The 11,714-nt window shown below is 32.6% G+C and overlaps 2 protein-coding genes across 3 annotated transcripts; one reads left to right on the top strand and one right to left on the bottom strand.

Annotated features, from left to right (window-relative positions):
• The first annotated feature begins 3,049 nt into the window (after positions 1-3,049).
• On the top strand, positions 3,050-6,469 carry LOC118058736 (probable 1-acyl-sn-glycerol-3-phosphate acyltransferase 5). 2 transcript variants are annotated; one of them, XM_035071479.2, is made up of 4 exons: positions 3,050-3,195; positions 4,489-5,137; positions 5,351-5,481; positions 5,968-6,469. In XM_035071479.2, exons 2-4 carry the CDS (start codon positions 4,566-4,568, stop codon positions 6,369-6,371), a joined length of 1,107 nt encoding a protein of 368 aa, XP_034927370.1. In that variant the 5' UTR covers positions 3,050-3,195; positions 4,489-4,565; the 3' UTR covers positions 6,372-6,469. The 2 variants fall into 2 exon arrangements, with proteins under 2 accessions (XP_034927370.1, XP_034927371.1); XM_035071480.2 differs by having other exon boundaries at positions 4,504-5,137.
• A 1,345-nt stretch (positions 6,470-7,814) lies between these two features.
• LOC118058737 (UPF0496 protein At4g34320) lies at positions 7,815-9,762 on the bottom strand. The gene has a single exon (XM_035071481.2). The coding sequence runs from the start codon at positions 9,052-9,054 to the stop codon at positions 7,930-7,932; it is 1,125 nt and encodes a 374-aa protein (XP_034927372.1). The 5' UTR covers positions 9,055-9,762; the 3' UTR covers positions 7,815-7,929.
• Between the last annotated feature and the right edge of the window lie 1,952 nt (positions 9,763-11,714).

Here is an 11,714-nt window from a genome sequence, read left to right on the forward strand (position 1 = left end):
TTAATATCATAATACCGGTTATTTATATGATTGTGTTTGAATAATTTAATTATTAAAATCAATTATTTATTGAATCAAATGATAATAAAAACAACACACGTATAGAATAGATTAAATGGAGAAAAGGAAAGCAATACTGTGCAGGGTTGCATGTAATATAAATATCATACATAAATAAAATTAATATATATAAAACAAAAAATAAAAAAGATAAACCACGCCACCCTCTTCAATAATAAATATACACACGGCACAATAAAAAAAATATTAATTAAAAACAAAAAAAATTAAAATTTATATATATATATATATATATATATATATATATAAAAAGGTTGTGGGTATGGGCCATCAAAAAAGGCCACGGACCTTTAATTTTTTTTTAAAGTTGAAAGCGCATATGACTCCACCCTATTTTTTCTAAAAGAAAATAAAATAGATGATGTGTCATTTAGAATTCCTAAGATTCCAGCTATTATGGTGATTGAAAAATCAATGTTTTTTTGTTTAAAAAACCTATTTTCCAACCAATTTTGACTTTAAACACCACAGGAAAAAAAAAACCCTAATAAACTCATTAATATCCATAAAAAAACATTAAGAAAAAACTAAAATCAACCGAGACAAAAACTCTTCTCAAGTTTAGAACTAGTTGTTTAGGTGATTTCATTGATTAGAAACGCTTAAGTGGAACTCCTCTCGGTAGGTGCAGCTAGTCGGTACTGTGATCAATAAGTTTTGTGATCAAAATCATTGCAAATGCTTATTCTTTCTCTCTAATGCTAGAACTTGACATGCCCCCTCTCTCCTCTAACCAGGACTAAAATATAAGGAAAATTAAGTTTTGAACCAAAATGGAATCTTAGACATTCAAATGGACCTAATTTATTTTATCTATAAATATTAAGGATCAAAGTGTATTTTTTATTCAAACCCCCAAATCATCACTTATAGGAAATTGACCTTCAATTTAAGGTCAGCTGCTAAAAAAGAAGTTTGATGACTAAAGCATAAAGAGAAAAATACACAATAAAAGAACAATAATATGTGAGTATGTAAATAGTGCAACGCAATGTTATCTCTACGGTCAAAAACATCACACATTTTAGAGTTTTCCATTATATAATGTTAATGTTAGTTTTAATTTTTAGGGGTGCTTGAAAAGTGTGATAATGATTATTTTTTAAAGTATTTTTTATTTATAAATGCATTAAAATAATAATATTTTTTTTTTTATTTTTAACATTAGCATATTAAAATAATTAAGAAGCATGAAAAAAAATTAATCTTAAATAAAAAAATATTTAAAATTTCAGCGAATTTATATTTGAATTACAATTCTAGACGGGAATTTAAATGTTTAATTAAGGTGTGTTTATTTTTTGAAAAACCACTTCTCAAACTTTTGCGTGTTTGTTTGTCATTAGAAAAGTTGGTAAACGGAAAACACTTTCCAGAAACTGTGAAAAATTTAGAAATATCATATTATTTGCCAATTGTATCAAATTTGATCCTCAAACTTTTGATTGCTATGTATATTGTTTGAATCTCTCTGTTTTTTTTTTTTTCAATTTTACTCCTTAAAATTTGATTTGATTTAATTTTTATATTAATTTTGGTTTTTATTTTTATGATTGTTATTTACTTTTCTCTTATTATTTTTTTAATTGAATTTTTTTATCTATCAAATTTGATTACCGTTCTTTTGATTGTTATTTATTTTATTTAAAATAATTTATGAAATTATAAAATATTATTTTAATATATTTTAATTTTTTTTTTTTTTTTAAAAATATCCCTTACTATCCAACTATGTAAACCAACCTCTCATTTCTTTCCTCCCAATGAAAAAGAAAAAACGGAAAGGTTTTCATTTCATTTTCGTTCGAGGTGAGACATCAACTTCTCGACTTCGGGTCGAGTTGTCGAAACTGAAAAAATTATCGGCACCATATTAGATGCAAAGGGAGTTGCACGTGGACGCTGGGTTGGACCAATGTCTTTCGCGGCTCTCCACCCCCTCGGTACTGGGCTGTTTCCTCTCGAGCTATCGAGACAGCTCACTTGTGTACGGCCTTAAACCAAGGGTGCTGGGCCACTCACTTGCGTGCTGCCTGGAACTTGGAGCCTCTATTAATGAATTCCATCTTCTTTTATTTTTTTTTTAATTTTTTTTATATTAAAAAAAATGGTATGAAAATGCTTTCCAACAAGTACGCAACCTGAGGATTCTCGAAAAATACAAAATAGCTATTTGTGCTCGTCCTGTAATTTAAATTCGGTTCTTCTTAGCTGAATTTTTTTAGTTTTCAAGAAAATTATATTATTTCACCCGTGGTTCATGACAACCGAATTCTATTTCACCATATTTAAACAGTCTGAATTAAATTTAATTAAAAAATATTAATAAAATCTTATATTTTAAGCCATATTAAAAATTAAAAATTAAATTTTAAACAGAACTCAATCTCTAAAAATATTATAAAAATAAATCAGATATTAAATCTCATAATTTACAATTCCAAATAGAAAAAAATTTAGTATTAAAACTTTTTTTTTTTTCAAAATACTTATTTAGCTTTTAAAACAAAAAAAAATAGACTGATGCAACTTCAAAGGTAAAAGAAAGATTTTTTAAGATTTTTTCTATTTATATTCAAATTAAATAATAATTTTATTTTTTAAATTTATTTAGAACTATAATTTTTTTAATTTTTTTTAAAGCTTTTTAATTTATTTAGATTGATTTTTTTAATTTATTTAAATTGCTGTTCTAAAACGTTAAATACTTGGAGAAAATATTTAGTACTAAAATATGAATTAAAATCTTTGTATGATTTTTTATTTTAAAAATCTTATGTTATTGTATTTGCTTTTCTCTACATCAGAGATCTTGTTGTTTTTTTTTTTTTACAAAAATAATAATCGAAGCTTCACCACGTGTACACGGGGCCCGAACCTTCCAGCACAAAAGGCAAAAGGCAGTGGCAAGATTGGTAATTTATAAACTCAACAAAGCCTCATTTTCTCACCGTCACCACCTCTCAGTCTAATTCACGCACCCGTTATCATTACACGAAGAAACCACTGTAAAAGCACGCAACATCCCAACAGAAACCTCTAACTCTCTCGCCCTCTCTCTCCCCGTCTCTCCGGCATCGGTTTTTTTCGACCGTTGTAAATTTTCTTTACCAGGTAACCGTCACTACTTTCCTTTCTTGTTCTTACAACATATGTTTGGTTCTCCAGAAAATTAATTAAAGAAAATGCTGTACAGTTTCTTGATCATATTCAATGCTCGAAGCTCCAAAATAAATAAAGATTGTTATTCTTTTTTATTTTTCTTTAATTTTAAGTTTGAAGAGCGAGTTATTAATGCTAAGCTGAGTTTGATATAAACTATAAAGCTTGCGTTTTGTTTATTTTTTTAGTTCACATTTTGTTTTCTCTAGATTTTTCCGAGGAACCAAACAGGATTTTGTGTGGCATTTTACATTTTTACCCTCGCTCCATTCTTCTCAACCTATAAACTTCCAATTTTCATCAATAATGAGTTCAATGGCTAGTTTTTAAGTAATGATGGGATCATTGTAATTATTTTAAGAGTTTTTCTTCTTCTTTTCTTATCTATCTATCGAAAAAAAAAAAACTTTTTGTTTGCAACCAGGGAGGGACTTTGTATATTTGCAAGGAAGAAGGAAATAAAGAAAATGGCTGCTGCCCCTTTCATGCATTTCTTAAATTTTCTCGATCGATCATAAATTTGATGATGTTATTATTAATTAACTTGATCAGAAACTAGGAGAGAAAAAAGTTATTAAATAAACAAGTCTATAACAGGATCTTAGTTAATATGTAAGAGGTTTAATTAATTGTTGTTTGGAAACAATGGTGTTTGTTAACTCATCTATGCCGTCTTCATTTATGTAAGAGGTTCAATCAATCTTTGTTAATAGATTTATTATTATTATTTTTTGCTTGTGGTGGGATACTGGGATGATTGTAGGAAAGAACATTGTGATCTAGTTTGTTTTAAGAAACGGATGTTGGATGTAACTAAAGGGATTTTACGGTTAATAACATCAATGTTATGAAAAATATTATGTGAGTTACATTTCATCTCTTAGCTGTTATAGCACGAGCATTTTTTCTTGTCTAGCTTACCATGATTCTGTTATTCAATGTGTTATATTTGGCATTGCAACTTGCCGACTTTTCCGGGGAGTTATTGCAGCAAGATTGATTTTCACTCATTTATGGGTAAATTTAGGGCTAATTTGCTCCAAAATATATCAGTACTTAAGTCTTATATGGATTTTTTTTTTCACTTTCTCTCTTTTCCTTCTTTCCATTCATTCTCTGATTGGTACTTCATAGCTTTAATATCACCCACTAGGGCAAGAATACACCCCATCTTATACCATCCTCAAATTTTGAACTTGGAGATTTGGCAAGTTAAGATCTTCTTGGACTTAAACTTCCCCTCAGTGGTGCATTAAGCAGGTGAATATCTTAGGTGGCACTACAACCTTTGAAGGGGAGGCTACAATCAGGTTTATCAGCATATGGAAGTTCGAGGAGCTTTTAGTTCAGATGGTGGAAAAAGCCATCGTGAATTGACCCCTCTAAGGCTGATCAGGGGAGTTGTATGTTTATTGGTGCTACTTTTGACAGCATTTATGACATTGGTTTATTGCGGCTTTGTGAGTGCTGTTCTGTTGCGATTCTTCAGCATACATCGCAGCAGGAAAGTAACATCCTTTTTCTTTGGCTCTTGGTTAGCTCTGTGGCCTTTTCTCTTTGAAAAGATAAATAAAACCAAAGTAATTTTTTCTGGCGAGATTGTTCCTGCTAGGGAACGAGTTTTGCTTATTGCAAACCACAGAACTGAGGTTGATTGGATGTACTTGTGGGACCTTGCTTTGCGGAAGGGATGTTTGGGATGCATTAGATATGTCCTTAAGAGCAGTTTGATGAAATTACCTGTATTTGGCTGGGCATTCCACATTTTGGAGTTTATCTCAGTGGAGAGGAAGTGGGAGGTTGACGAATCAAACATACATCAAATGCTTTCAAGTTTTAAGGATCCCAGGGATCCCCTCTGGCTTGCTCTTTTCCCAGAAGGAACAGATTTCACGTAATTTCTTCCCTCCTTTTCCTTTTTTGAATGTTTTGACAAGGCTCTGTGTTCCCCCTCTGGTCAAAGTTATCAGCACAATGCATTAAATGCTTTCAAGACTAGGTGTCCTGCCTTTTATAGGTTTTGTTATTTAGCATACTATGATGCCATCACTAACGTTCGAGTGCAACTCTTGTCATATTGTTTACATCTTTGAGTTCTTTGATGCAGTGAGCAGAAGTGTACAAGGAGTAAAAAATATGCAGCTGAACATGGGTTGCCTATCCTGAACAATGTGCTGCTACCAAAGACAAAGGGGTTTTATGCTTGCATGGAAGATTTGAGGGGTTCATTGGATGCAGGTTACTATTTTTTCTTCTATGCTTTACTGCTAATATTGGTCTCTGCAGCTCTTTTATGCTTCTTAAAACTTGAAAGTACTCCTTTGATTAAGGTATATATAGAAAAATTAACAGAGAGAAAAATTAGAAAACAATATATATAGAAAAATTAACAGAGAGAAAAATTAGAAAACAATCTTTAATAGGAGAATGAAAGGCATTTGAATCCAAAATGTACTTGGATATTTTTTTCCCTTCCCGCAAGGATAAGATGATGTTGTCTCATTTATATTTGTTTATAGAAGAAATAAATGTATCTGAGCTCCCATAGTATAAAACTTGAAGGCTGAGCTTGTTCAGGTACTGGTAATTCCCTGGTTGGCTGAATAGCTAGTCACTCACAGGGATGTGATATTACACCTCTTGATTTTACTTCGAAACTCATAGATCACTATAGATCTTTTCTCTCTGTTTATAGTCTACTTGTTTGTCTTGTACTCATTGCAGTTTATGACGTGACCATTGGCTACAAACCTCGATGCCCATCTTTGTTTGACAATGTCTTCGGGGTGAACCCTTCAGAAGTTCATATTCATGTCAGGCGAATAGCCCTTGGTGAAATCCCAACATCCGAGAAGGAGGTTTCTGCATGGTTGACGAATACATTCCAACTGAAGGACCGATTACTTTCTGATTTTTATTTGCAAGGCCATTTTCCTCATCAAGGAACTGAAGGGGATCTTTCAACAGTGAAGTGTCTTGTAAATTGTGTGGCCTTCATGATGTTGATTAGCACATTTACATTTTTCACTATCTTTTCATCAGTTTGGTTCAAAGTTTATGTATCTTTAGTGTGTTGTTACCTGTCATCCGCAACCTACTTCAATGTTCGTCCGAAGCCACTTCTGTAAGGTGGCATAGAACATCATTTGCAGGTTAATTCAATTTCTATAAGGTGGCATAGAACATCAATTGCAGGTTAATTCAATTTCATACATTCGTCTCTTAAGTTTTGGTTGCTAGAGCTTCACTTATGACCCTTCAAATTATCAAGTGCCTCGTGAAGTTTCAGGTTTAGAAAAGACATCCGAAGTTTAATGGGCGTTTATTTTCCTATTTCAAGTGAGTGGTGTAGGAAGGCTTCAAAAGCCAGTTGCATTTTGGATAGATCTTCAAATTTGCGGATACGGATTCTGTAAGCCTCTGCTCAAATGGGTAGCTTAATCTCATGTTATGCCTAGAAATATTTATTGGTACAGGCTTTCAAGTTCACATGTCACTTCTTGCAGAATGCCACCTTTGTGTGGAGTCTGTTCTCCACTTTCGTGAGGTGATGCATCTTGATTTGCCACCTCAAAAACTTCCAGTGCGCCAGCCACCATGACATGAGAGCTGGGGTGATGTAGGATGGGTTGTATGCAGTCAAAATGAGTTGGTGGTGATTGAAACTCACCCAGGAAAGAAAACAAAATTTTACGCTGACCAGTTCATTTGCCATTTAAGAATCCTTACCTACTTCTGATTGATTTGAATTTCCTCTTAAGATGACCTATTCACACATTGGAGGAAGTCTGATTGATCACATGAAGAATTTTCATCGCTCCCTAATTTTATTCCTTCCCTTTCGTTCAAATCACAACGCATGCCCTTTTCCATTTCTTAAGATACAAGTATCTTTGCCTTGTTATTTTTACTCTTGTATGAATCTTCTAATGTGTGATGACTTTCCAAGTTAGAAGTGAATTTCACCAGAACTTTCCAGTCAATTACACAAGTCCCTCCTTGTTAACGATGAGAGAGTTGTACGCCAAGTGTTGCAAAGGTGCATGAATTTTTTGTTACATACGGACTCCGTGTGGTCTAATCTGATAGTATCTAGAAAGAAATATCACCCCAACGCAGAAATTTCAGTATTGTCAGGTTCTAGAGAGTTGCGTGAGCATACTTTCTGCAGGGGAATTGCGAGGAAAAGCCGAAAAAAGAATGCCTTGACTCTTGTGTATTGAAGTTATTGAAACCTTCAAAGCAGAAAGAGAGGTTCTGAACTGGACAACAGCTACCAGTCAAACATTTTGAATAAGCTTGGCTCATTGCCATCGTCTCTGTTTAACAGATAGGGGACCAACTTGTCGTTCCACTTCGAGCAAGAAACAGGTATTCACTGAACATATTTACCAAACTACTGGAGCAAGAAACAGGTATACATTGAACGTAGAAATCAATGGTCTGAACGAAAATAATTAATGAACATGAACTGATATTTGCCAGAATGGAAACTAATAAAATGTTGCTGCCTAAACATCAATGGCAGTCAAGTTATTACTTAAAAACATTAATGAAATCGCAATAATCAATCATACAAACTAGAAAATGGGTATTTTATAATTATCAGAGAGCACAATTAAGAATCAGATATATCTCAGAATATCAACAACTATCCAGTTGAAAGAATCAAGAATCATTATCCTTCTAGTTTTGGGGATTTTTAATGATCCGTTGCAGAACCACAGTCCGAGCCCTCCTGATATCACGGCTGCATGTATCAGCCTGTACTCCCAAATCCTCAACATTCTTCATGAACACCCCCAGCTTCTTCTTGATCTCCTCTATTGCAAGCTTCACAGCATCATGCTCAATTGCAAAGTCAGTTGTTTGCATTAGTGCTTCAATCTCAATCTCCAGGCGATTAATTAGAACCCGAATGGTGTCAAGGTCCTTTATGGCCACATAAGTACCAACTTGCATTGTGCTAATCACCTCCTTCTGTCCCTTCAATGCCATTTCATAATTCTTCCACATAGAATCAATCCACTTCCCCATGGAGCCTAATGGGATTGATGATGCTGCAGCAAGAGCAGCAGCAACAGGAGGGGCAGCCATGGCTGCAGCAACAACTGAGCAAATCAATACAGTAGCAAAAGTAGCTACAAATATTATACTTGAAACCTTCCTCCAAGCATGAATGCACTTGAGCTTCTTGTCAAGCTTATTCTTCCTAAGTTGTAGCTTCTCGAGCATCGTTATCTGTTGCCTGTACACAGATTGAAAGATTTGAAAGAATTCCTCCGTGAAAGGATCACCTGCAGCCTTGAAACTCTTCAGTTCTTCCAAGGTCTTCACATACTTACTCCCTCCTGCCTCACTTTCCTCTTCGAATTGTTGAAGCGCGACAAGAATCAGCAATTGGCTATCTCGGGCACGCTTTAGGCACTTCTCCAATGCAGCGCAGAAATCTAGAGTTTGCAAGCTATTCTCAAAATACTCCTCAACAAGCTCAAACAATTCTTGATTCTTCCATATGTCTCTCTTGCACTCCAAGATAACCTTAACAACCTCTTGGTTCATCTCCAACAAGCATTCTGTGACTTCCTTCAAGGAATCAAAAGAAAGTGCACGGACCTCAACACCGACAGCAAGAGTATTGATGACATGATTGGTCCGAGCTTGGAGGGTGGTGTCAAAGGACTGCAAGTCCTTGTCAACCAGGCAAGCAGCCTCGTAAGAGCTCAATCCAGTCGTGTATTGTAAATTGTTGTTGAGATTGATAGAAGAAGATGATGCTTCAGCTGGCCTCTTGCTCACATGGCCTCCCATAGCCTCAATTCAAATCTAAACAAGGCAAGAATTAAACACAAACCTGATTCAATTTAGTCCCTTCTTGCAACTTCCCTTTCTCCTAACAATAATGAAAACTACTATACCTCTCTGCAAAGAGAAGATCCTACCCCAGCAAAGTTATTATATATAAAGAAACAAAGACTTGCCACCAAATTACCAACAAAGAGTTAGATTTAAAAAGTATCGTAGACCACTACAAACTTCTTAAAGAGAGCTAGATTCTCAAGGCTCTAAAACTGACCAGGTAAAACAAAAACCAGATAAGAAAGAACTACAAGTTAATTTAAGCCTTTGAACCCTTTGTCGACAAATCAAAGTAGAATATCTTTGAATCAACAGGGGCCAGTTATTAATTTGACAAAAAGGTGATGGGTTTTTCTTTTTAAGCAAGTAAACTAATAAAATAAAGCAAAAGAGAAGAAAACTAAATTAGCTTAAAGAGAAGTAGAGGTGATTGTAGAATGAAGAAGCTTAAAGAGAATTAAAACCATCAAGGACCAAGAAATAAGTAAGAGGGGTGGCTAAGCTAGTGGTGTATATTGTGGTGGATTATAGCTCTGAAAGATTTTAGCATAGCTTGCACGCATGGCATTATAAGAAATTGGGTCATGGAAAACGCGGGAAGCAATGTTCTCTCCAGCTCTATCTCTTCTTGTTAAGCTCTTTACAGTTTTCACGCGCAAAGCAACGGTTACCGAAGAAAAGAGAGACCTGTTGTTGACTCAAGAGTTATTTCATATCTACCAAAAGTTTTTTTTTTTTAAAAAAATAATACGTCATGGAGAATGATATAATTATATATAAAAAAAACTCTAAGAAATATTAAATAGTAAAAAAAATTCCAAGAATAATAAAGTTTGCGAGAGGGGAGGTGGGGAAGTTAGGATATAGCTAATTTTTTAATTGAAAGGTTCCAAAGGTAATCAATGCCACTCATGTGAATTAAGTTAGGCCGTGACAAGGATACAAGTCAAGAGTTAGATGCTCCAATTTTGCAAAATGACCAAATTGCCTATTTTGTTGGCTTCTGTGTTTTAGATTTCGAGGTGTTTAGAAATTCTTTTAAAATGATATTTTATTAAATGCAGTCCTAAACTAACCATTTCTGTTTTCTTATCCATTTTATTTAAAAAGTAAAAATAAAACCAGAAGTGTGTGTTCATGATTTGACACCGTCCTTGACCTTTAAGTCTCGAGGCATTAAAATCACATGCTTTATTTATGATTTAACTCTATGAGTTCTCTGTCGTTGATTTAACGGTCCCAAGTACTTGTCTCTAAAATTACAAGAATATTGATCCCTGAGAATTTTGCTTTCAAAATAATTTTCTGTTTCTATATATTTGCGACACATGAGATAACAAGAGAATTAAACAGTTTGTGTGGAACCTAGTTGATTAAGGAAGAAGTCTATCGCATAATAAAAAAGTATAATTTAATTGGTTAAATTAAATTTATTTTTTTTAATTTATTAATTTGAATTTTAAAAATTTTTTAAGCTATTAGAAATTTATATGATTATTATGTTTAGGATTCATGAAATTAGTTAAAGTATATGCAAACTGACTCGGACACTGTATTAATAAAAAAAATATATTATTTTAATATATTTTAAAATAAAAAATATTTTAAAAAATAACTAAACTAGAACAAACTCTAATAAATATCTTATGGTTTTAATTGCAGAGTGAAAACGAGATTAATGATAGACAAGAAATTGAAAATAATACCTGATTTTTGTTGAGAACACAAGCAACCTCTGTAAAGTTGTGCTTTGATGTTGGATTAGAAGGAAAAGAGCTGCTCTTGCTAGCTAGTTGAATTAAGGTTTTTAATTTCGTTCTGTTTTGTTTGGAATAATCGAAAATATTTCATACCAATTCAAAAAACAGAACAAAATAAAACAAATTTAATCTCATTTTAAATCTCGGTCCGTTCCGGATTTTTCGGTTAAATTCCACTAGAAACGTTCTGGTTTCATTCCACATGTTCCGTTCCACTCTTGAAAAGTCATTGAATCAAATTGAACCTTGCTCAATTTCATTAATTAAACCACCTGATTATAAAAAACTCTTTTTCATTCTATTTTCAATAGCAATGATATTAATAATAATATTAAAAATTATTATTACTATTTTCATTAACAATAATATTAATTTTTTAAAATTAGATTTATCACTAATATATATTGTTTATATTCATGTTGTTTTTTTCATTTTTATATTTTGTAGGAATTTGAGCAAAACAATGGATGTTTTAGATTTCATTAGCCACTTGATAACATTGACCTAACTTTATATTTAAAATATTCTTGTTAAAATATTTTACTTTCATAATATTTTGATATTTTATTTAAGTTGAATTATTTTAAGTTAAAGATCTATTTAATCTTGACTATTTAGAAATATTTTAAAAATTTAAAATTATATTTGTTTGGCATTATACTTGTATTGCATAATTTATAATTAATTTATCTTGAATTTAAATATTATATATATATATATATATGAAACAACACATCAAAACATTTTAAAACTGAAACATTTCATTTCAATTAAAAAAATAAAATATTTATAAAATAAAATTAACAACCTTGTTGAATTAACGCCTGGCAGCTCTATCAGACCACCTATTTA

Source organism: Populus alba, chromosome 9 (assembly GCF_005239225.2).
Source record: "Populus alba chromosome 9, ASM523922v2, whole genome shotgun sequence".
Classification (NCBI taxonomy): domain Eukaryota; kingdom Viridiplantae; phylum Streptophyta; class Magnoliopsida; order Malpighiales; family Salicaceae; genus Populus; species Populus alba.

Excerpts from the sequence above, each read along its gene's own strand:
- LOC118058736 (XM_035071479.2), top strand. The coding sequence starts at position 4,566 with ATGGAAGTTCGAGGAGCTTTTAGTTCAGATGGTGGAAAAAGCCATCGT. Across the intron at positions 5,138-5,350 it reads CCAGAAGGAACAGATTTCAC|TGAGCAGAAGTGTACAAGGA; the intron begins GTAATTTCTTCC and ends TCTTTGATGCAG. Across the intron at positions 5,482-5,967 it reads GAGGGGTTCATTGGATGCAG|TTTATGACGTGACCATTGGC; the intron begins GTTACTATTTTT and ends TACTCATTGCAG.
- LOC118058737 (XM_035071481.2), bottom strand. The coding sequence starts at position 9,054 with ATGGGAGGCCATGTGAGCAAGAGGCCAGCTGAAGCATCATCTTCTTCT.